The following is a 25,716-nucleotide window of genomic DNA, read 5'->3' as shown; positions in this document are numbered from 1 at the left end:
TAAATTACATTGATATAAAGTTAAGTATACGAAAAGAATTGAATGACTGAATAACAAACCAAGATTTCTAAACACATGTCACAAGTAGATGGGTGTGTGAAGGCAACAATTGTGTACGTATGGAAATGAACAATAAATACCATAAAAGGGAAACTGCGTTTTACTCCTCTTGATCAAGTATCGGATTAAAATATTTTATTTTGAACTTTTTGTCCATTATTAGCACCCTCTGCGCTGCGTTGTATAGAAACTCCCCTTTCGTGCCTCCACCATCCCTGGTAATGCTCCTCCACTCCAACATGTACAGACTCACCTTGTCCTTTTTATTTTTGTCAACTTTGGCAGGCTTTCTCTCCTCTGTGTCCTCGTCATCTTCTTCCTCACTCTGACTCTGGCTCAGGGCAGCAAAGATGTTCCCTCCCTAAGAGGAAGGTCAGTGAAATTAAATCAAGCAGCAGCTTTATTGTTGGCATTTCATGTAGCATGGACATCATTCCAAGAAGCAATGGAGCAGTTTACAGTAACCATGGTTGAAGCAGGGACATAGAATGTGTGTGCAGAGCAAACTACAGGACACATACCTAGGACACGACTTAAGACAACATGCTGGACATTTGCATCTACAATGGAGAGCACGGAGAGGAGGCGATTCTCCGAGAGATCATACAATGCGTAAGTGCAGAGGCCAGTATCAGATCCCAGGTCTCGCTGGTCCAAGACCTCATCCGTGACGCCGTCCTCGCACAATGTCCTACCAAACAGAGTGAAAAGCATACTGGGAAGATTTAGATATAGTTCATCTTAGTTGGGTTCATAAACCTAAAAATGCTTCTTTCCTGTCATCTGAGTTCTCCATCATAGGTAACTGCTCTGTCTACATAAGCAATAGAATGTTTCTTGGGACCTGCGGTATTCCCTCAACACCCTTTCAAGTGGTACTTTTTACCATTAGGAGAAAAAACAAACGATAAAGAAAAGTTGCCCAGGAGTCAACATTTTTTAACCCTTCTTCATTATTTTACGAGTCTTTAGAGTCTTCATCTTATCTGCAGGCTCCTATATGGACAGCTCAACTCAATGAACACGTTGATAATGTTCAACTGTCTTCGCACTCTGAAGGCCATCACTTTTTACTTCTGGTTTGCAAAGCAATCTGAGCACTGAAACCATTGCTGCTATGGTCATTAACGGCATCTGCGTGATTCTGGACACGCACTGCTGTGTTAATTCTTTATTTGGAGGCGGCTTTTGACACTGTCTCTGTGGCATTCTGCTAAATCAGCTGTTGGGCATTGCAGTCAAGGAATTCCTATGCAACTGGTTTAACTTTTCTTTCTCATCATTCCCAGACTGTTTCCCATGGCAACTTCTGCCCCTCCTGTGTGCCCCAAGACTCGGCACTCAGGCAACTGCTGTTTAATTTACATGTTTCACCAATGGCCAACTCTATTCACTTCTCTGGCTTTTCTGCCTAAGTGGATGACCGTTTAATTCTTATATAATAGGGGAGGGGAGACTAGCACATGCTTCCAGCTCTGTTTCTGACTGATTTAAAAATGGACTAAAACTAACTCTGTCTTTAAATGGCGAGAAGTTGTAAATGTTGGTTTTTCTTAATTCATTTTTGTGGTCCGTGGGTTGGTGCCCAGATCCCTTAGCCCCTCTCTGCCTATAACCCTCTACGACCGCTCGCAACAAGGGCGTCATTGGCAGTTAGAGTCTGCGCCCTTTTTTAACCAGCTTACTTCTACCTGCTTTCTCTTGATGATCAATCAGAAAGTTCTCCTTTTCCTGCCAAAAAACTTTGGTCAATGCACTAATGATGTGCAGGTTACACTATTGTACCTCCTAATGTGCTGGTCTTTCCAGGTACCTGGCTCAGAAGACACTCCTGGGTCTAAGCAAGAAGAAGAAATTACTTTAGTCCTTTTCTGCACTGCTTCACCCTTCTTCACACCACAGCACCGCACAGAGAGCAGGTCCTACGGCTGTGTATCCTTGGTAGGGTCCAGGTTGTAGTTGACCATCCACCTGTGCAGCCATGCCTCCTCTTGCATGGGATGGGGTCGAGATAGGGTCAGAAGGGTGACGGACGGACTCCGAAGGGAATTACCACTTCTGGGAGAAAAGCAGCCTTGGTTCGCAATAGCAACTGGTCAGGGTAAAAAGAGGCAAAGGGGAACAGGAGCAAAGAACCTGTAGGGCCCTCACTCATCTGGCTGAAGTTACCACCATAGAAACACTGTTTACAAAGGTAACAGCCTTAAAGGACAACTATGCAAGCACTCAAACTGAGTGCCCGTAAGAAAAGTTGAAACCAAATTAAGAACCCAACAGGACGCAACAAATGGGGAGGAGGGGGGGGGGGCGGGAACAAGGATTTGTTAGCCCTTTAGAAAACGTATGAAAATCGAATATTTGAAAAGGGGCGGCCGACCTGGCATACAGAGGAACACAGACAAGGAAGCCAGATACTCCTCGGCAGTGCCAATCGCCAAACCACTGCAAGCAACGGAAAGTGTGAATTGCAGGATTTGACAGCTTAGTCTGTAAGAGGTCTACACTGTGCGCTCCATACAAAAAAGTTGCCCAATCTTCAAGAATAAGTCATTGTCGTCAAGGGGTGAGGTGCCGAAAGAATGACTTCAACCACCTCAGGTTGCAGCTGAAAGTAGCTCAGGGGTTCCTGCTCTATCTCCAGGCACGTACATGGCAGCCTCAGAGATTCAGACACAGAACCATCTAATCAGACGGGACTGAAGGGCAGCTTGAGTGGGAAACATGTAAAGAAGCGCCAATGGTCTGTGTGCCACACTCCATTTTCCCAATCTGGAGCAATAATACCGGAGTCCCGTCTTGGCAAAAAAGTGTAGGGAACTGGGTTATTAGTCGTGTGGCCTGCACGAGTAATAGGTGCACAATTTTCTCTTACTGCGAACCAAGCACCCCGTTGTAGTGCTAGACTCTCTCAGAGTAGCGAAGCAGAGCAGTCCAGGCTTACGCAGGGGAGGTGGTGTGGGCTGTAACCGCCATTTGCTGGCACGCAATAGTAGCACTCAATAAATGTAAGTCCAGGCTGTGCTTTTTCTTTAGAAAAAAGAAAAGTGTGTATCACACACACACAACTAAATACTATGCAGTAATTTACAAGTAGGTACACAGGCAGATGTAAAATATCATAGAGGAGATTGTATAATCACCTTTGACCCCCCTAAAGGGGTCACTCAAACATATAAGGCCACTATATTGACTTGGTCAAAGGTTCAAGATGATCAAACCACATGTTAAAGACATGGTTTTGTTTGCAAATGCAATCATCATCAGTAATCACCATCAACAGTAATCACCATCAACAGTAATCACCATCAACAGTAATCACCATCAACAGTAATCACCATCAACAGTAATCACCATCAACAGTAACCATCATCAGGTAGAAATGTACGCATTTCTGTTAAAGAAGCACATTCACTGCGACTGCCAACGTTATTAAAACAATAAAATATTTAAAAATGAGCAAACTGCGTCTGTGCCGTTTGTAAACTTCCAGCCATGAAAATGCAATCATAAAAACAATCGCATTTTTTATCACATAACATGAAGCTATAGACTCTGCCCCTAGTGGGCGCTGTGTACACATACTTTAAACCTCCTCAGGCCACAATAAATGCCACCGTAGAACAAGCCCACAGAGGGCGCTGCACTCCCAGACGTAGAGACAAAGCTCCAGCCTCAGGAGCGTTTTAAAACACCGTTGAAATTCCAAAGGGAACCGTTTTTTTATGGCTCAGGAAACATAGGGCCACTCCTATATGAACATTCTTTGGGGGTGGCGAGGGGAGATGCTGCACTCCTGCAGCCCGCTCATGTTCCCTTTAGCATGCTGGGGGTGCCCCTGCCATCCTGGGGCACCACGAGTGACGGATGTGCAAATATAAAAGGCCGGCTGGGCATTAAAGGGGTGCTCCAGCAAGAGCAGTCAAGACTTTAACAGTGTGCATCGGTTTTCTCTTGTTTTATGTTTTTTTTTGGGTGGGTGGGGGGTGGGGGGGGGGGGGCAGGGAGGTACTTGGTTCTACCTGGACACACCCATGCCTCCGCATAGTTGGGGGGGCAGTTGAGGAAGACCACCTCCTCACTGACCCACCGGCTCCCACATGACCTGCACCTCCATGTGCATCAGACCAGGGGGATGGGGTCCCCGTGGCGAAAGAGACTGAAAAGGGGGGCCCACATGCCCACCTCCCAGAAAAATTGAAGGCCACTCCATGGGTGCATATAAATAATTCTCGTGCCAATGTCCCAGGACCCTGGCTCACTCCGGGGGAATTTTTAGGAGGGAACGGAGACCCAGGCATTCCTTTGTCGGAAAGTGGTCAAATGTCGCAGACCTTAAAATGGTCATAACTTGGGCCCCATTGGGCGGATTCGGAAAATCTAGGGCTCATTTTACTCCTGTTGACGATCTCTAGCTACCAGGCGCAGTCGCAGCATACCTCCTTGTTGGACCCGGTCCTTTTGGCAGGTTCACCCCTAGACTTTTTGCTTTTTCCTAGCCTGTTTTTGGAACCTAGTGGTGGTGATTTTAGGCCTCTGCGCACTTTTTCACTGTGGTACAGTGTAAAGTGCTTGAGCTCTCTGTGTATGTGTGGTGAGTGACCTGCCCTCCCATAGGAATGAATGGGGAATATGTATGCCCATGGTAGTTCCTGATGTGTGGGGAGTGCAGGGGCGAGTTTGATATGTGCGAACTCGTGAGATTGAATGCTGTGTAATGGTATATGCGGCATGATTGTGTCTAGTCTAGAAGCGCCACTTTTAGAAGTTGGCATATTTGTGTAAGTTGTTTCTGGCGTGTGATTGGCTGGTGAGCCTGGCCCAGAGTGCCTGGGCCTGCTGTGGATTGACTGTCTGGTTTGAGGGTGACAGGGGCTGCAGAGCCCCAGGAGGTTGTCTGTGTCAGCCCGTGGATGAAAGGCAGCATCTGCTGCCAGGGAAGTGGGAGGAGATAACACCCGATAGTGAAGGGCTGTGCCTGCCTGATCACAATACTGGCTCCACCCCCCGCTGGGCGACTGTCACCTCTGTCCCTGATACTGAAGGGACTTCCCTATAACCAGTCCTAGCTGGTTCTCACACTGCCTAAACAAAGACTTCAAAGACTTTTCTGTGTATAAGAAGGGGCTGTGTCCCCTTCCAAAATGTTCTTGTTTTTAACTTTTATCTGCCAGGGGTGTGCTGCTGCTGGGGCTCAGGGGAATCCCTGAGCCCTGCCTAGCCCCTGGACTCCTGATGGACTTTCCCTGCTGGGAGCTGTGTTACTCCATCTTTATTCTGCCAGGACTGCTAAGGACTTTGCTGCATCTCCTGGAAGACTTTACTGGACTTTGGATGTCCTTATAGCGCTGGGGGCGCTGTAGGTTGATTCTCAGCGCTGATAGCGCTTTATTTTTAATCCTGGGCTTGAGGGTGCGTGTTCTTGCCCCTTTAGCGCTTTGGAGCACTTTATCTTGCCCAAGCGCTTAGTAGCGCTTTTATTTTCATATTTATTGGAAGCCGGTGCCCACCCGGCATTGACCCGTGTGCTCACAACCGCGGCCTGGGGTCCTGAAAGTGACCAGGAGCTGAGGAGAGAAAAACGAAGGGCCCGTGACCTGATTGGTCCCTTGCCGACAGGAGCCGCGCTCTGATTGGCCGTTGCAGGAGGCCTGTCCCCGAGAGCCGCACTGAGATTGGCCGCCTGGCCCGCAGAAGCTGTGACGTCAGGAGGGGCTCGTCCGTGGAGCCGCGCCCTCATTGGTCCGACCCAAGGAAGTGTGGTTCCTGCTTCGATGCCGGTCTCCCGTGTGGAGAGGGAGACCGGGAATGCAGCTTCGAGCGAGGGAGACCGGAAGCGGAAGGATGGGCGGTTGCGGGGCTCCCGTGTGCTGAGGGAGCCCCGAGTGAGGAGAGCCGCCGGCTGCCAGACCCGGTGAGTGTTGCAAGAGAAGGAGGGGAGGGGGGTTGGGGCACATTGCCGGTGCCCGCCCTCCCCTCCAGTGCGAGCGCCTGGGTGCTCAGAGGCCGTGGAGCTTCCGCGGCTGCCGAGTCCCCCGAGAGGGACTCCTCCTATTGTTTTGGAGCCTGAGAGGCTCGAGGTCCAGTTCCTAGTTGTTGGAGCCCAGCGAGGCTCGCGTGGCTGCATTTGTTAAGAGCCCTGAGAGGCTCATGTCTGTTTTGCGAGCCCAGAGAGGCTCGTGGGGCCATCGTTGTTGTATTTGGAGCCCAGCGAGGCTCATGGAGCCATTTTTGAGATGTCGAGCCCAGGAGAGAGGCTCCACCGACCCCCACAGTTATTTACAGAGCCTGCTAGGCTCAGGGGGCATATTTGTTCAGAGCCTGTGTGGCTCCAACATTTGGCCGTAGTATGATGTCAGAGCCTGTGTGGCTCCAACGATTGAGCGCAGCTCTGTCCCCGAGGGCTAGTGAGAGCCCTGCCGCAGTTCTGCATCCCAGCTGCCCAGCAATTAGTGGGCAGCTGCACCGTTTAGGTTTTGTGTGATTCCCAGGTGCCCAGCAAGTAGTGGGCACCTACACCGTTTAGGCCCCTGACATTGAGACTCAGGGCGTCCTAGCCCCAACAAGGCCAGTTGGCCTAGGGACTGCCACAGGTGGTGGCTTATGTAAGTTTGGCGCAATTGTATGGTTTTTATTCCTGCACCTCTGAATGTTTTAGGCATCATGTGTCTTCTTGCGCTGCACCTCTGAATGTTTTAGGCATCATGTGTCTTCTTGCGCTGCACCTCTGAATGTGTTTGTGATGCATCATGTGCCTTATTCTTAACACCGCTGAATGTGTAGGTTTATACATCATGTGTTTCCCTTTACTACTCCTCTGAATGTATATTTATTCATCATGGGTAATGTGTTCTTTCCTAGACCCCTAAATGCTGTGTGATACTTAGGTGGTTGTTCTTTTTAGTACAGGTGGTCCTAGTAAGGTCCTGGTTCCCTGCGTGACATTCTCCTAAGATGTTTAGGGTTGCGTAGGTGGTACTTACCTGTTACCAGTAGATACTGGTTGTGATTTCTAACTGTTACTTTGTGCTACAGTGATTTTATATACTTATTCTAAGTTCTAGAAGTGCTATTTCTGATTCTGACAGTGGCTCACGTGGCCATGTCATGTACATAATCCCTTGTGAATATTGCCCGTGCCAGTTGGCACAATGTACATGTGTGATACTATCTGATGTGTTTTTACAATACAAAAGTTATTTTATAATAACCTTGTGTGGAGTTCCTTTTGTGGTGTGCCTAGGATGTTGTTGCTGTTGTGTGCTGGCGCAAATGCTTTACACATTGCCTCCGAGTTTAGCCTAGACTGCTCGTGCCAAGCTACCAAGGGGGCGAGCAGGGGTTATCTTGGCGTGTGACTTCCTTGCCCTGACTAGAATGGTGGTTTCTGCCTGGCTTTGGCGTCAGCCTTAGCCTACCAGAAATAGCCAGTTCTAACACTCCTCACCTCAAAAGCGGTGTACTCCACGGAGAGCTGCTCCTCCTGACTCCTGCTCCAGCCATCTGCCGGGTCTTTATCTCCAGGCACAATAGTCCCAGGTTTTACCACAGCTGGTCCTCAGCAGGTGTAAGGGTGCAGCCTCACTGGCCCTTGGGGAGACCTACTGGACCTGGGGTCAACTGAGCAGAGTCCTTAGTCCTTTCTGGGCATCAGGGGGTTCCTCCCTCCAGCTGTCCAGTGCGGTAAATGTAAATGTACATGTATTTATATAGCGCAAATCACCGACACGGTATCTAAGCGCTTGCTTAGGGAACCCGTCCTGGTATTCCCCTGTGAGATAACCCCGGCAGGGTATCCACAAGGTGAAAGCCAGGCATCCCACCGCGAGGGGCCGTAGTGGTAGGTCCAAGGGAAAGTGCAGAAAACACCAGGCAAAAGAAAGTCACCCCTTGTGCAAGAGTTGTTTTTTAAAGGGAGTGGAAGGTTCCAGAAGTCAAGCATCCTTAGCCAATAATAGGGTGCCACGTCACCTTTACACCCCTGTCCCAATCCAACTTCGCAGCATGTTGAGGCAGTTCAAAATGGCATCACCCAAGTCACAACTCCTCTGGGGCCTCAGCTTTGCCCCTCACTGACATCACAGCCAGGGCCTTTCCTATCAAATCTTCAAAGGAAGACCCCTCCTGAGTTTGCGCCAGAGCCTTGGGCTCCCTCCTTTGTTCAGTGGGGTTGGGCAGTCACATCCTTGGTAGTGTGGCACAGCCGGGTGTTTGATTCAGCTCATTTCACCCTACCCCTGCCCTCCTCAGGAGCTGAGTGGGGCACCGTTAATTGCTCCCTTTGTTCCTGCTGCTGTAGAGAAATGTAATCAACATGGCACAGCAGGGTGACTAAAAGATCTGGGCTCTGATCCGGAGCTGAACCAGAGAAATATGACAATTCTGGATGACCCATAATGTGTACAAATACATTTGTTGAACTTGCAGATTGGATTGTCTCACATGGGTTATCCTTGATACATCACTGGACTCTGCCGGCCAAAGGGAACGAAGCTGCACCCTAGTGCTTTCTCCTCGATAGCTGTATTGTGGAGTTTCACTGCAAACAAGACAGTGAACCACACTGACTGTTCACTTGTATCACGCCAAGGCAGGAGCCTCATCTTAAAAGGCAGACACAGGCGGTAACCATGAGTATTCCATTTACCATGTGTTTACCGTGGGTGGGTCAGCAGTCAAAAAGTCAATAACCAGATAACCAAAAAGTGAAAGATCCGGGTGCAATGGATTGCCAGAGCCCATCACCTCACAGGCATAGTCTTCCAATGAAAGGCGTGGGTTAGAAAGTGCAGGGTTTTGGGTATATGGTTAAAGGTTTCTGGTGTTACGGGTACATGGTTAACTCTTATGATTAGATATTAGTGTCACAGTTAAAAATGTATTTAATTTAAGGTGTGGTGACGAGTATTAAGTTTTAGCTACTCTATAAAAGGCCAAACCCTATGCCTAATTTAATGAAACATTTTATTTTTCGATATAATTCAATTCAGAATGTTAAACGAAAGCATGCTTTTGGTCAGGTAGCTATTCTATTTAGAATGAGACCATTCCTACGAAAGCAGCAGAAGAAGTTTTTCCTCTGGCGGTAAGGGAGTTAGGTTTATTTGCCTCCTGGCAACATATTACTCAACAACACACTATCCACTTAGCTACAGTCTGCTCCGTGGGTGCAGTGCCTCTGCAAACTAGCCAGTTGAAGAATAATTGCTTGGATCGTATTGTCTAGTAGTACCTTAACACACCCGCAACATCGAAAATATATATATGCAGAAACCTATCTGCCAGCAATGTTTCCCAATGAACTTTCCTCGTAACCAGCGCAGTGCAGTGCAGTGCACTAGTACTCCCAGTAAGCGTTTATGCAGCAAAAAAAGATATATACCTTCTCAGACACACTCACCAAAAAGTGGCGACTATTCAGCAAGGCTGTACGCTTTTATGTCTACTATATACGAGTGTCTGCGATAATTGCCACCTTCTAAGTTACAGCACATAACAAAATATGATTGTTTCTTCTGCTTTAGTGGACTGCAACACAAATAATGGTCTTATTCTACCTATGGCAATGTCTTTTTTTAAACTTTTACTACAGGTCATTAGATCAGTGCAAAGCAAATAACCAACCTAGTAAGTTGCGATTCAAACACAGACTGGCACAGGACAGTCGTTTCACACAATGTAGGAATCTTTCTATTCCCCAGATTACTTTAATGCTACTTTTGTGGAAGATTCAAAAAGGGGGTGGTGATGGACAGAGTATCTGAATTAAGCAAGACACTCCTACCCAGTCAACAGATCAGGGCTTGATCCATCACCGTTTTTTAGCTCACTGCAAGGGTATGCTCAGACATGAGTCCCTTGCTCACTGCACCATCAGGATTCAAGCAAGCCGGGCTGAAGACGGCTGTAATGCCAGAAACCGGTCCCCGGAAGCTTGTTTCCTTTCCATTAAAAGAATTGGCTTGGTAGGTTGGTCTGCCCTGTTCCCATGATGCACTGGGCCAGGGTCAGACTAATTTGCATGTAGCCAGGTTCTGAACTGGGATGGTGAAGTGAGCTAAAAAACGGTGATGGATCAAGCCCTGATCTGTTGACTGGGTAGGAGTGTTCTGCTTAATTCAGATACTCTGTCCATCCCCACCCCCTTTTTGAATCGTTTTGGCCACTACGAGTGTGGAAGGGTATGCTCAGACATGAGTCCCTTGCTCACTGCACCATCAGGATTCAAGCAAGCCGGGCCGAAGACGGCTGTAATGCCAGAAACCGGTCCCCGGTAGCTTGTTTCCTTTCAAGTAAAAGAATTGGCTTGGTAGTTTGGTCTGCCCTGTTCCCATGATGCACTGGGCCAGGGTCAGACTAATTTGCATGTAGCCAGGTTCTGAACTGGGATGGTGCAGTGAGCTAAAAAACTGTGATGGATCAAGCCCTGATCTGTTGACTGGGTAGGAGTGGTCTGCTTAATTCAGATACTCTGTCCATCACAACCCCCTTTTTGAATCGTTTTGGCCACTAAGAGTGTGGAAAGGTATGCTCAGACATGAGTCCCTTGCTCACCATCAGGATTCAAGCAAGCCGGGCCGAAGACGGCTGTAATGCCAGAAACCGGTCCCCGGAAGCTTGTTTCCTTTCCAGTAAAAGAATTGGCTTGGTAGTTTGGTCTGCCCTGTTCCCATGATGCACTGGGCCAGGGTCAGACTAATTTGCATGTAGCCAGGTTCTGAACTGGGATGGTGCAGTGAGCTAAAAAACGGTGATGGATCAAGCCCTGATCTTTGGACTGGGTAGGAGTGTCTTGCTTAATTCAGATACTCTGTCCATCACAACCCCCTTTTTGAATCGTTTTGGCAACTACGAGTGTGGAAAGGTATGCTCAGACATGAGTCCCTTGCTCACCATCAGGATTCAAGCAAGCCGGGCCGAAGACGGCTGTAATGCCAGAAACCGGTCCCCGGAAGCTTGTTTCCTTTCCATTAAAAGAATTGGCTTGGTAGGTTGGTCTGCCCTGTTCCCATGATGCACTGGGCCAGGGTCAGACTAATTTGCATGTAGCCAGGTTCTGAACTGGGATGGTGAAGTGAGCTAAAAAACGGTGATGGATCAAGCCCTGATCTGTTGACTGGGTAGGAGTGTTCTGCTTAATTCAGATACTCTGTCCATCCCCACCCCCTTTTTGAATCGTTTTGGCCACTACGAGTGTGGAAGGGTATGCTCAGACATGAGTCCCTTGCTCACCATCAGGATTCAAGCAAGCCGGGCCGAAGACGGCTGTAATGCCAGAAACCGGTCCCCGGAAGCTTGTTTCCTTTCCAGTAAAAGAATTGGCTTGGTAGTTTGGTCTGCCCTGTTCCCATGATGCACTGGGCCAGGGTCAGACTAATTTGCATGTAGCCAGGTTCTGAACTGGGATGGTGCAGTGAGCTAAAAAACGGTGATGGATCAAGCCCTGATCTTTGGACTGGGTAGGAGTGTCTTGCTTAATTCAGATACTCTGTCCATCACCACCCCCTTTTTGAATACTTTTGTGGAAGAGCAGAAACATGGTTAGTCTTTTGACCACAATGGACCATAGTCGCCCTTTTCAGGTAGAACTACAGCTTTTAATCTTGGGACGGGGAGCATCTCAAATAAAACCCCCTTCAACCACTACACAGTTTTAATCCTAATCGACCCCATTAAGTGTCGATACACTTAGACCATTCACATTGCTCCAATGTATTTGTGAAGCTCTCTATGGATGCAATCCATGGTTGGGACCACACTTGGTGATAAACCACGCTACGTAAATGTAGGTGAGCCCAGCATCCCATGCGGGCAACGTCTCTCCTATTATATACGCAGCAGGGTGGGAAAATGGGCGTTTTCAATCATCCAGATAGGATTGTATTGCATCACACTCCAACTGTGTCCTGACCTATTAAGCATGAATGCCCCCACTTTCCATTGCTTTTGCTATTGTGCAAGCAAACTGACCCTCCTTCTGCCCTCCCAGCCTGTGAGTCTACAGGTGGTGGGTAACTGTGTGTTTACATGAATGGTACTTTTAGGGAGGCACATACAGAAACCTGCAACATCTCTAGACCCACAAGTGCTGCGTGGAGAATTCCCACCAAAGACCGCACTTGTATGCATGGAGTAAGATTGCCCACCACTGACAACACCTGTACCTTCTTTTTCTTTCCAGCTTTAGGAAGTGGAGCCGCATCTGAAAATACACAAAGGGAGAAAGAAGTGAGGATGGATAACAAACAGACCAATTATTGAGCCAAACACACTGCAATTTCCAACCACTCATTGAGGCACGGTCATTACCTCTGTCGCAGCCCCCCCCCCCCCCCCACCCAACCCAACAAGGCGTGGCAAACATTCTCCCCTCTGCATCCATTGCTACTCTCAGACTTGCGTTTCTATTCTTTCTTCTTTTGTCTTTTCTAGTGCCCAACACAATTATAATCTGACAATTCAAGTCCCAAAAGGTTTGGGACAACCTCCACGAATGATTAATTTACAATTATGTACATGTTTAATCAATCAATAAATTCTTTATTCAGCCTCAATGGCTATAAAGGCACATCAAAAATAAAACATCCACAATTGGTCTAGTGTCAAAATTACACTCTCAGACATATCTAAATTAAAATACAGCAACTGTTTAAAGTGCAACCTTTGATAAGATAAAAATGCATTACAAAAAAGCCAAATACAGCAAAAGACATTTGAACAAATACTATATAGAAGGGCGCCAGGGCTCATCTTAATAAAACCGAACAAAAATCTCCATATAAGGGTCCGCCAAGTAAGGAGGAATAATAGGGCCGCCTCAAACCATCGATCTAATCACAGTTTAACCAGTGTACATGAACAGTACATTTATAAGACAGCTCACGGTCACATTTAATTTCGTTGGTTAGCAAAATCCATCCCTGCCAAAATCAGAGCTACAAAGCAACAGGGTATTGGTGAATCGAGACGTTGCCAGTAAAGTTAAAGCAGCCTCCCTTGATAAAAATCCAGAGGAGCAAAAAGGAGGCGAATGTACTTTCATCGTAAGGCGGACCAGCTGGGGTGAATAAAAACAATATGCCAAGCGTCTAGTGCAGAAATCATGTAACTTGAGCAAAACAGACAGTTTAAGGGCTTATGCCACCCCATAAACAGACGTGGAAACAGATTTAAACATAAGTTAGTCTTTTAAGAGGAGCGGCCATGTCATGTTAATGGATTTCACCATCATAAGGTACTAATAACTATCTTTGGATTAAGATACTAGTAGCCTAGCTTCCAGAGTAGTTATTCTAAAAGCCTCTTTCGCCCAACCTATGTCTGATTTACTAATCAGTTCTGGGTACTGAACAACTGAGGTTTACACAACAACCCCAAGTTGTTTTAACGTAACTTAACCATGAAATGTGAGGACTTCATTCCAAATTCATGCAAACAATCACAATCCTTCTGTTAAATCCATGTTCACTCTTAAGCCATATAGGAGAGGAGAGCCAAAGAAGTATTAGGGGGAGTCGAACAGAATCAGCTATAAAATCTGCTCCCATTTCTTCATAAACTATATCCTCTGGAACACGCTGGGGAATTCTTATTAGCGTTCTAAAAATTTAGTTTTCAGCAACTTGAATTAAACGGCAAGGTTTATATCCCAAGATTTCCACACCAGATTTCACATTCTAAAGATGTATAACAGATTTAATATGACTGTGTCCTAAACTTCTACTAAAGGAATGTATCCCATTAGTGACCCTATTAAGGGATTGTATATGTGCTTCAATCAGTGGTCCCCAAATCAGTTGGTGTCCAACAGAATACCAAGGTAACAAAACCTGTCCACTTTTCCTAAACAATGATCCTTGACACAGTGTGCTTTTGATTTCTTATTCTTTGTCGAGCCAACTGTCATAATATAGGACTTAAGATATTTAATTTTCAGTCCTAATGCCAATAAGAAGTTTGCATTTTATTTTAAAATGCAGAAGCAATCTATCTGCACCAGCCTAAGGCGTGCAAAGCTCAGGTAGATCAGTAACTCCCATGGAATCATCAATCCCTTCTGAGTGCACACATTGATCAATAATAGACACTTTTGAACACTCACCTTCTTCATCGCTGGCCTGGACTGAAAGCTTTTTCATCCGATCCACCACCAGCTGCTCCTCCTCATCCTCGTCTTTCTTCTTGCCTTTCCGTTTGTCGCGCTTCTTTTTCTGCTGTTGGGGAGAAAACCATAACAGAGTCTTTGACAGAAGGCCACCCAAGAGGTAGTCAAAAGAGACATGGCTGAGGCCAAAGCCAGGCCCAACTTACCTGCACCTGCTGCTCCTTCTCTTTCGCAGCCGTCTCCTCCACTATGACTTGCTTATCATCAGCGGCCAACTCTTCAAAAAACTGTCGGGGGGGGGAAACAATAGTCATAGACCACAGACACAACATTCTGTCATAAGTCAACCAGGAAAAACACTGAGGCACACATTCACTTCTTGCTGCTTACTGCTCCTACCCATGAACCACCAGTGGCCAACAACTCCCCTTTGCATGCAAGGACACACAGTAACGTCTGAGGGCTTACCGATTTCTTCAGCTTTTTGTCCTTCTTCCCTTTCTTAATCACCTTTTCTGCAAAACGAAAGAATCGAATAAGGTCATACTAAAAACTACACTAGTCGCACAGTAATAACTTGATATACTCAAACTATGTTGTTAGTCAGGCTAATTTCAAACAAATCTGAGGCGAAGGAAATATTTACCTAGACCACCACGTCATATGCAAAAACTCCAGGCAGCACATATTCTCTCTGCAACAGGAGCAATATTAACCTGCAGAAGACCACGGGTTTCTTTCAATAAAGGGCTATTTTCTCCACTTAGCACTAACAACTTATGAAGACACATGTGCCCGACCCTCATTGCATGACAGCAGGCCCAGGTCCCCTTCCCTTCCGAAGGCACCATCAACGCATTCAGAGCTGGCTGTAGCCCTGCTGATTCAGCAAACAGCAGAACAAAGACCAGCCACCTCCCCCCACCGAACCATCCCTGCACTGAACAGTATAGAATGAGAAAACTGCAAACCCGCTCTAACATCCTGCTTTGCTTTATTATCCTACCTCACAGCATTCCAGGGTGGGAGAAAGCTGCCCCATCAACACAGCGCCAAAAAACGTGTCCTCTTCGACAAAAATAAAATTCCATCATTTATGTAGAATAGTTGCTCATTCCTAGGTTCTACAAGAGAACTAAGCAGTATGGGATGTGACAATGGGAGAAGAAGCAGAACAAAGCTTAGGGGGGTGGAGAGGGTGGTTAGGAATGTAAGAATGAAGCAAGATCAGACCTCGACATAAGGCATAACGTATAATGAGGAATGATCAAAAACAATAACAATTGGGGACAGAAATTAGGCAGGAACTGGATCCAGTCAGGAAATTAAACATGGCCGAGGAGAAACAAATAGGGCCCCAGAGGACCTGGAGAAGGGTTGGAAAATGCAGGAACAGACTTCGACATGGTGTGGGAAGGAAAAGCGCTGGGAAAGATCTCAACACTGTGCAGGAAGAAACGGGGCATGAGCACACCTCAAGAAGGTCTGAGTAAGAACAGGGCAGGAGCAGACATGAAGACAGTGCATGTAAGAACAGGGCAGGAGCAGACATGGAGACAGTGCATGTAAGAACAGGGCAGGAGCAGACATGGAGACAGTGCATGTAAGAACAGGGCAGGAGCAGACATGGAGACAGTGCATGTAAGAACATGGCAGGAGCAGACATGGAGACAGTGCATGTAAGAACAGGGCAGGAGCAGACATGGAGACAGTGCATGTAAGAACAGGGCAGGAGCAGACATGGAGACAGTGCATGTAAGAACAGGGCAGGAGCAGACATGGAGACAGTGCATGTAAGAACAGGGCAGGAGCAGACATGGAGACAGTGCATGTAAGAACATGGCAGGAGCAGACATGGAGACAGTGCATGTAAGAACAGGGCAGGAGCAGACATGGAGACAGTGCATGTAAGAACAGGGCAGGAGCAGACATGGAGACAGTGCATGTAAGAACAGGGCAGGAGCAGACATGGAGACAGTGCATGTAAGAACATGGCAGGAGCAGACATGGAGACAGTGCATGTAAGAACAGGGCAGGAGCAGACATGGAGACAGTGCATGTAAGAACAGGGCAGGAGCAGACATGGAGACAGTGCATGTAAGAACAGGGCAGGAGCAGACCTTAAGAAGGTCTGAGTAAGAACAGGGCAGGAGCAGACATGGAGACAGTGCATGTAAGAACAGGGCAGGAGCAGTCATGGAGACAGTGCATGTAAGAACAGGGCAGGAGCAGACCACAAGAAGGTCTGAGTAAGAACAGGGCAGGAGCAGACATGGAGACAGTGCATGTAAGAACAGGGCAGGAGCAGACATGGAGACAGTGCATGTAAGAACAGGGCAGGAGCAGACATGGAGACAGTGCATGTAAGAACAGGGCAGGAGCAGACCTTAAGAAGGTCTGAGTACGAACAGGGCAGGAGCAGACATGGAGACAGTGCATGTAAGAACAGGGCAGGAGCAGACATGGAGACAGTGCATGTAAGAACAGGGCAGGAGCAGACATGAAGGCAGTGCATGTAAGAACAGGGCAGGAGCAGACCTTAAGAAGGTCTGAGTAAGAACAGGGCAGGAGCAGACAAGAAGACAGTGCATGTAAGAACATGGCAGGAGCAGACATGGAGACAGTGCATGTAAGAACATGGCAGGAGCAGACATGGAGACAGTGCATGTAAGAACAGGGCAGGAGCAGACCTTAAGAAGGTCTGAGTAAGAACAGAGCAGGAGCAGACATGAAGACAGTGCATGTAAGAACATGGCAGGAGCAGACATGGAGACAGTGCATGTAAGAACAGGGCAGGAGCAGACATGGAGACAGTGCATGTAAGAACAGGGCAGGAGCAGACATGGAGACAGTGCATGTAAGAACAGGGCAGGAGCAGACATGGAGACAGTGCATGTAAGAACAGGGCAGGAGCAGACATGGAGACAGTGCATGTAAGAACAGGGCAGGAGCAGACATGGAGACAGTGCATGTAAGAACAGGGCAGGAGCAGACCTTAAGAAGGTCTGAGTAAGAACAGGGCAGGAGCAGTCATGGAGACAGTGCATGTAAGAACAGGGCAGGAGCAGACATGGAGACAGTGCATGTAAGAACAGGGCAGGAGCAGACATGAAGACAGTGCATGTAAGAACATGGCAGGAGCAGACATGGAGACAGTGCATGTAAGAACAGGGCAGGAGCAGACATGAAGACAGTGCATGTAAGAACATGGCAGGAGCAGACATGGAGACAGTGCATGTAAGAACAGGGCAGGAGCAGACCTTAAGAAGGTCTGAGTAAGAACAGGGCAGGAGCAGACATGGAGACAGTGCATGTAAGAACAGGGCAGGAGCAGACCTTAAGAAGGTCTGAGTAAGAACAGGGCAGGAGCAGACATGGAGACAGTGCATGTAAGAACAGGGCAGGAGCAGTCATGGAGACAGTGCATGTAAGAACAGGGCAGGAGCAGACCTTAAGAAGGTCTGAGTAAGAACAGGGCAGGAGCAGACATGGAGACAGTGCATGTAAGAACAGGGCAGGAGCAGTCATGGAGACAGTGCATGTAAGAACAGGGCAGGAGCAGACCTTAAGAAGGTCTGAGTAAGAACAGGGCAGGAGCAGACATGGAGACAGTGCATGTAAGAACAGGGCAGGAGCAGTCATGGAGACAGTGCATGTAAGAACAGGGCAGGAGCAGACATGAAGACAGTGCATGTAAGAACATGGCAGGAGCAGACATGGAGACAGTGCATGTAAGAACAGGGCAGGAGCAGACCTTAAGAAGGTCTGAGTAAGAACAGGGCAGGAGCAGTCATGGAGACAGTGCATGTAAGAACAGGGCAGGAGCAGACATGGAGACAGTGCATGTAAGAACAGGGCAGGAGCAGACATGGAGACAGTGCATGTAAGAACAGGGCAGGAGCAGTCATGGAGACAGTGCATGTAAGAACAGGGCAGGAGCAGACATGGAGACAGTGCATGTAAGAACATGGCAGGAGCAGACCTTAAGAAGGTCTGAGTAAGAACAGGGCACGAGCAGTCATGGAGACAGTGCATGTAAGAACAGGGCAGGAGCAGACCTTAAGAACGTGCGGGTAAACACCGGCCAGGACCAGACCTCAACAAGGTGCAGGAAGCATCAGTACAGGAGCAAACCTCGAGAAGGTGCATGCAGAAGAGGGCAGAAGCCGACCTCGAGATGGTGCATACAAGAACAGGGCATGAGCAGACCTTGAGGTGCGGGTAAACACAGGCCAGGTGCAGACCTTGAGAAGATCCATGTAGAACAGGGCAGGAGCAGACCTCAACAAGGTGCCGTAAGAAACTGCGCAGGAGGAAACCTTGAGAAGGTGCATGCAGAACAGGACATGAGCAGACCTTGAGGTGCGGGTAAACACAGGCCAAGTGCAGACCTTGAGAAGATCCATGTAGAACAGGGCAGGAACAGACCTCAAGAAGGTGTGGGCAAAAACAAGCCAAGAGCATACATCGAGAAGGTGCATGTAGGATAGAGCAGGAGCAGACCTCGACAAGGGGCAGGTAGAAACAGGGGAGGAGCAGACCATGAGATGGTGCAGTTAAGAACAGGTTAGAAGCAGACCTCAAGAAGGTGCGGGCAGGAACACAGCAGGAGCAGACCGAGAAGGCGCAGGTAAAGACAGGGCCGAAGCACACCTCAGCGCGGTGCAGACAGGGCAGGCAGGTGCAGACCTCGAGAAGTTGCATGTAGGAACAGGGAAAGAGACCTCAAAAAGGTGAGGCTAAAAAGAGGCCAGTAGCAGACCTCGAGAAGGTGTGGATAAAAATAGGCCAAGATCAATCCTTGAAAAGGTGCGGGTAAAACAGTGCAGGTGAAGACCTCAACACGGTGCGAACAGGGCAGGTTTAAACCTCGAGAAGGTGCGAGTAAAAACAGGGCAGGAGCAGACCTCGAAAAGGTGCAGGTAGGACAGACCAGGAGCAGTCCTTGATAAGGTGCGCGTAAAAACAGGACAGACCAGGGGCAGTCCTTGATAAGGTGCGCGTAAAAACAGGGCTGAAGCATACCGTGGGAAGGTGCAGGCAAGAACAGGACAGGAGCAGACCTCAAGGATGTGCAGTTAAGTAGAGGCTAGGAGCAGATCTCGACAAGGTCTGGGTAAGAACAGGGCAGGAGCAGACCTCGAGAAGGTGGACACAGGGCAGGAGCAGACCTCGAGAAGGTGCACACAGGGCAGGAGCAGACCTCGAGAAGGTGCACACAGGGCAGGAGCAGACCTCGAGAAGGTGCACACAGGGCAGGAGCAGACCCCGAGAAGGTGCACACAGGGCAGGAGCAGACCTCGAGAAGGTGCACACAGGGCAGGAGCAGACCTCGAGAAGGTGCACACAGGGCAGGAGCAGACCTCGAGAAGGTGCACACAGGGCAGGAGCAGACCTCGAGAAGGTGCACACAGGGCAGGAGCAGACCTCGAGAAGGTGCACACAGGGCAGGAGCAGACCTCGAGAAGGTGCACACAGGGCAGGAGCACACGTGCGGGTAAGAACAAGTCAAGAGCAGACCTCAAGAAGGTGCATGCAGGGACAGGGCAGGAGCAGACCTTGAGAAGGTGCGGGTGGGAACAGGGCAGGAGCCGACCTAAAGAAGGTGGGGGTGGGAACAGGGTAAGAGCAGAGACCTTGAGATGGTACATATAGGAAAAGGGCAGGAGCAGAACTCGAAACGGTAAAGGTAGGAACAGGGCAGTAGCAGACCTTAAGCCAGTGCATGCTGGAAACGGTAGGAGTAGACCTTGAGATGGTGCATGTAGGAAGAGGGCAGGAGTAGACCTCAAGAAGGTGCGGGAAGGAACAGGGCAGGTGCAGACTTCGAGAAGGCGTGGGCATGAACAATGATGGATCACTTCTGGACAGAAATCTGGCCCCGAAAATGGCCAGAATCAACAAGGTAAGACCATATAAGGGACGGGCCGGGCCGGGCCAGAGGTGAGATAAGCCCTTAAGAAGTGCAAAATTGAGACCGAGCACACAAAACACCATTCTGAGATGCAACCAGAACACGACTGAGACAGACTACAGTCAGGACAAGGAAGCAAACGCAATGACAGGCGACTCAGACAAAGACAGCAAAGGCGGTGGGATGCGACCAGGACAAAAGGCAGCAAAGGCGGTGGCATGCGACCAGGACAAAAGGCCGCAAAGGTGGTGGCATGCGACCAGGACAAAAGGCTGCAAAGGCGGTGGCATGCGACCAGGACAAGGCAGCAAAGGCGGTGGGATGCGACCAGGAAACAAGGCAGCAAAGGCGGTGGGATGCGACCAGGAAACAAGGCAGCAAAGGCGGTGGGATGCGACCAGGAAACAAGGCAGCAAAGGTGGTGGCATGCGACCAGGACAAAAGGCTGCAAAGGCGGTGGCATGCGACCAGGACAAGGCAGCAAAGGCGGTGGGATGCGACCAGGAAACAAGGCTTCAAAGGAAGTTGGGAAGCCACCAGGACAAAAGGCATCAAAGGTGGTGGGATGCGAAGAGGACAAAAGGCAGCAAAGGCCGTGGGATAGGACAAGGACAAAAAAGCAGCAAAGGCAGTGGGATGCGATCAGGGCAAAATGCAGCAAAGGCAGTGACATGCAACCAGGATAAAGGCAACATGTCGCAGGCAGGACTTAGGCAGAAAAAGTGGCAAAATACCATCAGGTTAATGCCAAAAAACAAGGACAAAGGCAGTGAACGTGGAATGATGGGACTAGATAAACACATAGAAAGCAGCCTCCAAGTATGCTCACTCTGATCTGCAATCCACCCTACACACTTAAGAAAGCTTCGCTGCATTCAACATCAGGAGACCATCAACAACTCCACTGTTGTCCACTTTAGAAGCTTTTGTTACAATATCACTTTAACCACTTATTTTAGTGGCAGAGATGCACCGCCTGAACAAATGAGGCCAAACTGAGAACAAGATTGTAAGTACAGACGGTATTTATGCCCAAGTCATTCACTAGAGATTTCTAAGGGACTTGGTGGGAATTTCAGAAGGAACTGTACTTTTCTGCCTCTGCAGTTTGCTTAAGTCCTCAGCTGTGCTAACTCCTGAACGGTGAGACCAATGTGGGCACTCCAAGGTATCAAACAACTCGTTACATTAAGCCCAACTTTTATCTCAAGTCAAAATTTTTCTATTTCTATTTCTAGGTTTGGTGAAGCGCAACAGCTACCCCAGCAATGGGGCGTCCCGGCGCTATGAGACAAGCACGCACCAGCAAGACAGAAAAAGAAGGGGGAGAGGGGGAAGGGGGGCCTAGAGAGCAGGGAAGAGGTAGGTCTTGATAGCTTTACGGAAGGCTGAGAGGCAATCTAAGGAACGAATGCTGAGGGGGAGATCGTTCCATAGTTTGGGACCAAGGACGCTGAAGGAGCGGCTTGTTGCTGTGTGCAGCCTCAGCAAAGCTGCCACTTTGTTGCCTTTAAAACTTCTGTGCCTTATCGGATACACATGAAGCCTGTTCCATGAGACAGCCTTCTGTCCTCCTGGAGAGAAGAGCCAATGACTCTTGGGAAAGAGACCAATGAGGGATTGCAGGCCAGAGAGGTGTCACCTCCCTCCTGGGGGAAGCCACTTGTGTGTTAGCCCCAAAAGGTAGGCTTCAAAGGAGAAGCCGCCTTTGAAGTGCAGATGTGTAACCCCAAGGGGCGGGCCATAACACCGTTTAGAGTTGCAGCTTCCTTCAACAACTGTCTGCCGATCAGAGGCACCTTCGTGATTTTATGCTTCCAAGTGCCCACTGCTCCAGTATCGGTAGGCAGTGATGGCGGATTTCTGTAACGGAGTTGAAGGGTCTTCAAGATTGAGTAGAGTAGTGCGGTGATTCAGCACCAGGAGAGTGGACAGTCCCAGTGACCTTGTTAAATGTTTGAAGCCCTATTTCTCCATTAAAGTCAGTCATAGAAAACGAGGCCACAACAATAAGCGGAGATTCACCAATCCATATCAGGGATCTCAGCTTCCAGTTTAACTTTTTAAAGAAGGCCTCGGGCACAACATACAGGTTGTTTACAGAACGTATATGGACAAGGAGATTTATGCTGAAGATGGCTGCCCCCACCTCATCAGGTGAAGCAGCAGTTTTTACCTTTGCTTCACGTCTTCCAGAGAGGCTACATTTAAGCTGTGGTCGCAGACCAAGCTTCTTCGATACACGATCCCGGTTAGTCTGATGTCCCACCCATGCAGCTGCACCAATACAGGTGTTTATTGCCAGCATAATGGACTTGGACCTGAATCCCATCTCCAGAGTACTGATTTCTTATTGAAGGTTATTTGTGGACTGCACAATTATCGAAAGGTTACACGAAGCTAAGACTTCTCTGTATTCCATGAACAGTGTAGGAAGCCATGTACAGGGTTTACCAAATAGAGGACGTCCTCAGCATAGTGACGTTTTATCTACTACTCCTTCAAGCTCAAATCTAGTCCCTCTTGCTGCAGTACTAGCCCAGCACGCCAACGGCCCACAACCAGGGTGAACGCCGCTCCCCGACTCGTATAGGAGGTACTAGCCCAGCGTTCCAGCGGCCCAACAACCAGGGCAAACGCTGCTCCCGACTCGAATAGGAGGTACTAGCCCAGCGTTCCAACGGCCCAACAACCAGGGCTAACGCTGCTCCCGACTCGAATAGGAGGTACTAGCCCAGCGTTCCAACGGCCCAACAACCAGGGCTAACGCTGCTCCTGACTCGAATAGGAGGTACTAGCCCAGCGTTCCAACGGCCCAACAACCAGGGCGAACGCCCCTCCCGACTCGAACAGCAGGTAATAATCCAGCGCGCCAACTGCCCACAACCAGGGTGAACGCCGCTCCCCGACTCGTATAGGAGGTACTAGCCCAGCGTTCCAACGGCCCAACAACCAGGGTGAACGCCGCTCCCCGACTCGTATAGGAGATACTAGCCCAGCGTTCCAACGGCCCAACAACCAGGGCTAATGTTGCTCCCGACTCGAACAGCAGGTAATAACCCAGCGCGCCAACGGCCCACAACCAGGGCTAACGCTGCTCCCGCCTCGAATAAGAGGTACTAGCCCAGCGCTCCAATAACCAGGGTGAACGCCGCTCCCCGACTCGAATAGGAGGTACTAGCCCAGCGTCCCAACGGCCCAACAACCAGGGCGAACGCCCCTCCCGACTCGAACAGCAGGGATAACACGGATTGACTCCGTCCACTGCTGTGGGCTCTGTATAGAGCCATGGCAAGAATTCAGCACCAAACCAAATGCATTCAAGTACTCATAGCAGAAAATTTGTGAAAATTAAATCAAACAGCTTTTCAGTGTCAAAAGACCTATTACTTTGTGCAGCTAATTACAGAGTCTACTTATGTTTAACCCAATGAACCATCGAGGCACACAGCCCGACTGGTCTACAAGTATCAGGCGTTTACAACTTTGAAGACCCTTTTAGTCAATACCTTCGCCAGTACTTTACCCTCAACATTGATAAGCGATATTAATCCACAGGAGGAACGTTTTGTTGTGACCTCTTCATGTACAATTATGGCATGTTTTAAATCAGGCGATGGCCATCATTCTTTTCTATCCTCTCTATACATATGAAGTAGGTGATGACCCACGTGTGATGCTGAGATTTTAAATAATTGCACACTGAAAACTCGCTTCTGGCACCGTCCCGTTTTGACGCTGTGTGACTCCCTCTGTAATTTCCTTTAAGTAATGTCCCCCCTCCAGATCATCACTCTTGGGATTTTCAACCCTTCAAAGAAGATCGCCATCGGTGTCTCACTTTTTAATCAACTGGCCCTGTGCAGTTCTTTATTGTCATCTGCAAAGGCTGGCGAGATTTCTCTTGTCAACAGAAGCCTCAGAGTCATTTACAAAACCTTCCACCCACATACTCCCCTCATCTCTCAAGGATAATGCACTCTTGTTTCCTGTGTGTGGCTCCGCCAGAGTATACACTGTGTGAGTTTGGCTTTCATTGCCACATATTCAGTTCCCATGCAAACCCTTCCAGCAGCACAACAGATTCTAATGCCTACATGTGAGATCTCAGTGGGGTAAAAAAATGAGGCCTAGGATAGAAGACCACTCGCCCGCGTCTGACAAACAGGAGCGCTGCCACGGACGAGGGTGAAGTCTGTGAGCCATAGGGCTCTCGTAAAGAGTGGCCGTTTCGTCAGGGTGAAAATACTATGATAGTAACACGCACTCGTCCTTTGTTATAATGATTATGCTCATATAAAATGGTAGGTGGTGCGAGTGGGTTGATCCTCCTGAGAGCGAGGATATAGAATATGCAGATATCGCTGTCCTCTGCGATAGAGGGGCGTCCCCCAATACGTATCACGAATTTCCTGTAAACTGTGACATCTGTTCATAAACTAAATATGGACTCAATTTGTCTAAACTGTATTTTTGAGGCATTGGGGACATATGCAAGCTAAAGATGGTGCACATCTATCTGCATAGTTTCCCAACCATATGAGCGTTGCATCTGGGATCACCGATAACTCACAAAACATTAAAGGAGGTCGACTTCCTTACCAGAACAGCAACGCAACAGAAAAAGCCTTCGCGAGCATAGTGAGATAGCGGTTGGACACCAGAATGGGCAACTTGAGCCCACAAGGGAGGATATCTGGAGGAAGGTCAAGTCAGGGTCAGGTCCCACACTTTCAAGGTATTGTTGTGCTACCCCTCACCCCCCAGCTTCCTGATTTTATCCCTCCAGTCATTTATGTTAATCGTTAATATTTTAATCAGGGATTTCTCACCTATGTTCAAGCACATGACAAGGGTGTGTTGTGGTCAACTCTGAACTACATTTCCAGGTCTCCCCCCTAAACTAGCTCTTGCATTTCTCCCCCCTTCCTCTGCCACAGATATGCAAATGTTTAACAAGTTGAACGTAACGCAGTCATCATACATAACCAACGATAAAACTCCTGAATCCCTCAGCCTCACTCTTCCGTGCAGATTTCCGACTATCCGCAACCAAACGAACAAGTGATCTTTCACTGTCCCCTGAGTCCAGGCATTGACTGAGACGCAAGAAACACTCAACTGAACTGGTCACCTCCTACTGAGCGTGTAGAGCATCAATCAATCAAGAAATTTATAGAGCGCACTACTTACCCAGAGGGTCTCAAGGCGCGGGGGCGGGGGGTTGTGCTGCTACTGCTCGAAGAGCCAGGTCTTCAGCTTCTTCCTGAAGGAGAGGTGGTCCTGGGTCAGGCGCAGGTCGGGAGGGAGGGAGTTCCAGGTCTTGGCGGCCAGGTAGGAGAAGGACCTTCCTCCTGTTGTCGTTCTTCGGATGCGGGGGACGGCGGCGAGGGCGTGACTGGCTGATCGGAGATGGCGTTTGGGAGCGTAGAAGTTGACGCGGTTGTTGAGGTAGCTCGGGCCTTGATCGTGTAGGGCTTTGTGTGCGTGGGTGAGGAGACGGAAGGTGATTCTTTTGTTGACGGGGAGCCAATGCAGGTCTCTCAGTTGTCCGGAGATGTGGCTGTGTCGTGGGATGTCGAGGATGAGTCTGGCTGAGGCGTTCTGGATCCGCTGGAGTCTCTTCAGGAGCTTGGCAGTG

At 48.7% G+C, this 25,716-nt stretch overlaps 1 protein-coding gene across 2 annotated transcripts in view; it reads right to left on the bottom strand.

The window, feature by feature from the left end:
* Positions 1-25,716, bottom strand: part of ABCF1 (ATP binding cassette subfamily F member 1) — a 370,902-nt gene that overhangs the window by 332,006 nt on the left and 13,180 nt on the right. For both annotated transcript variants that reach the window (XM_086920711.1, XM_086920713.1), the window contains exons 2-6: positions 14,630-14,676; positions 14,368-14,448; positions 14,159-14,270; positions 12,222-12,259; positions 314-421 (exon numbers count right to left, since the gene is read on the bottom strand). In XM_086920711.1, coding sequence (XP_086776837.1) covers positions 314-421; positions 12,222-12,259; positions 14,159-14,270; positions 14,368-14,448; positions 14,630-14,676 — 386 coding nt within the window. The remainder of the gene's footprint in view (positions 1-313; positions 422-12,221; positions 12,260-14,158; positions 14,271-14,367; positions 14,449-14,629; positions 14,677-25,716) is intronic.

Source organism: Lissotriton vulgaris, chromosome 5 (genome assembly GCF_964263255.1).
Source record: "Lissotriton vulgaris chromosome 5, aLisVul1.2, whole genome shotgun sequence".
In the NCBI taxonomy this organism is placed as follows: domain Eukaryota; kingdom Metazoa; phylum Chordata; class Amphibia; order Caudata; family Salamandridae; genus Lissotriton; species Lissotriton vulgaris.
This window is presented reverse-complemented; position numbering and strand designations above follow the sequence as displayed.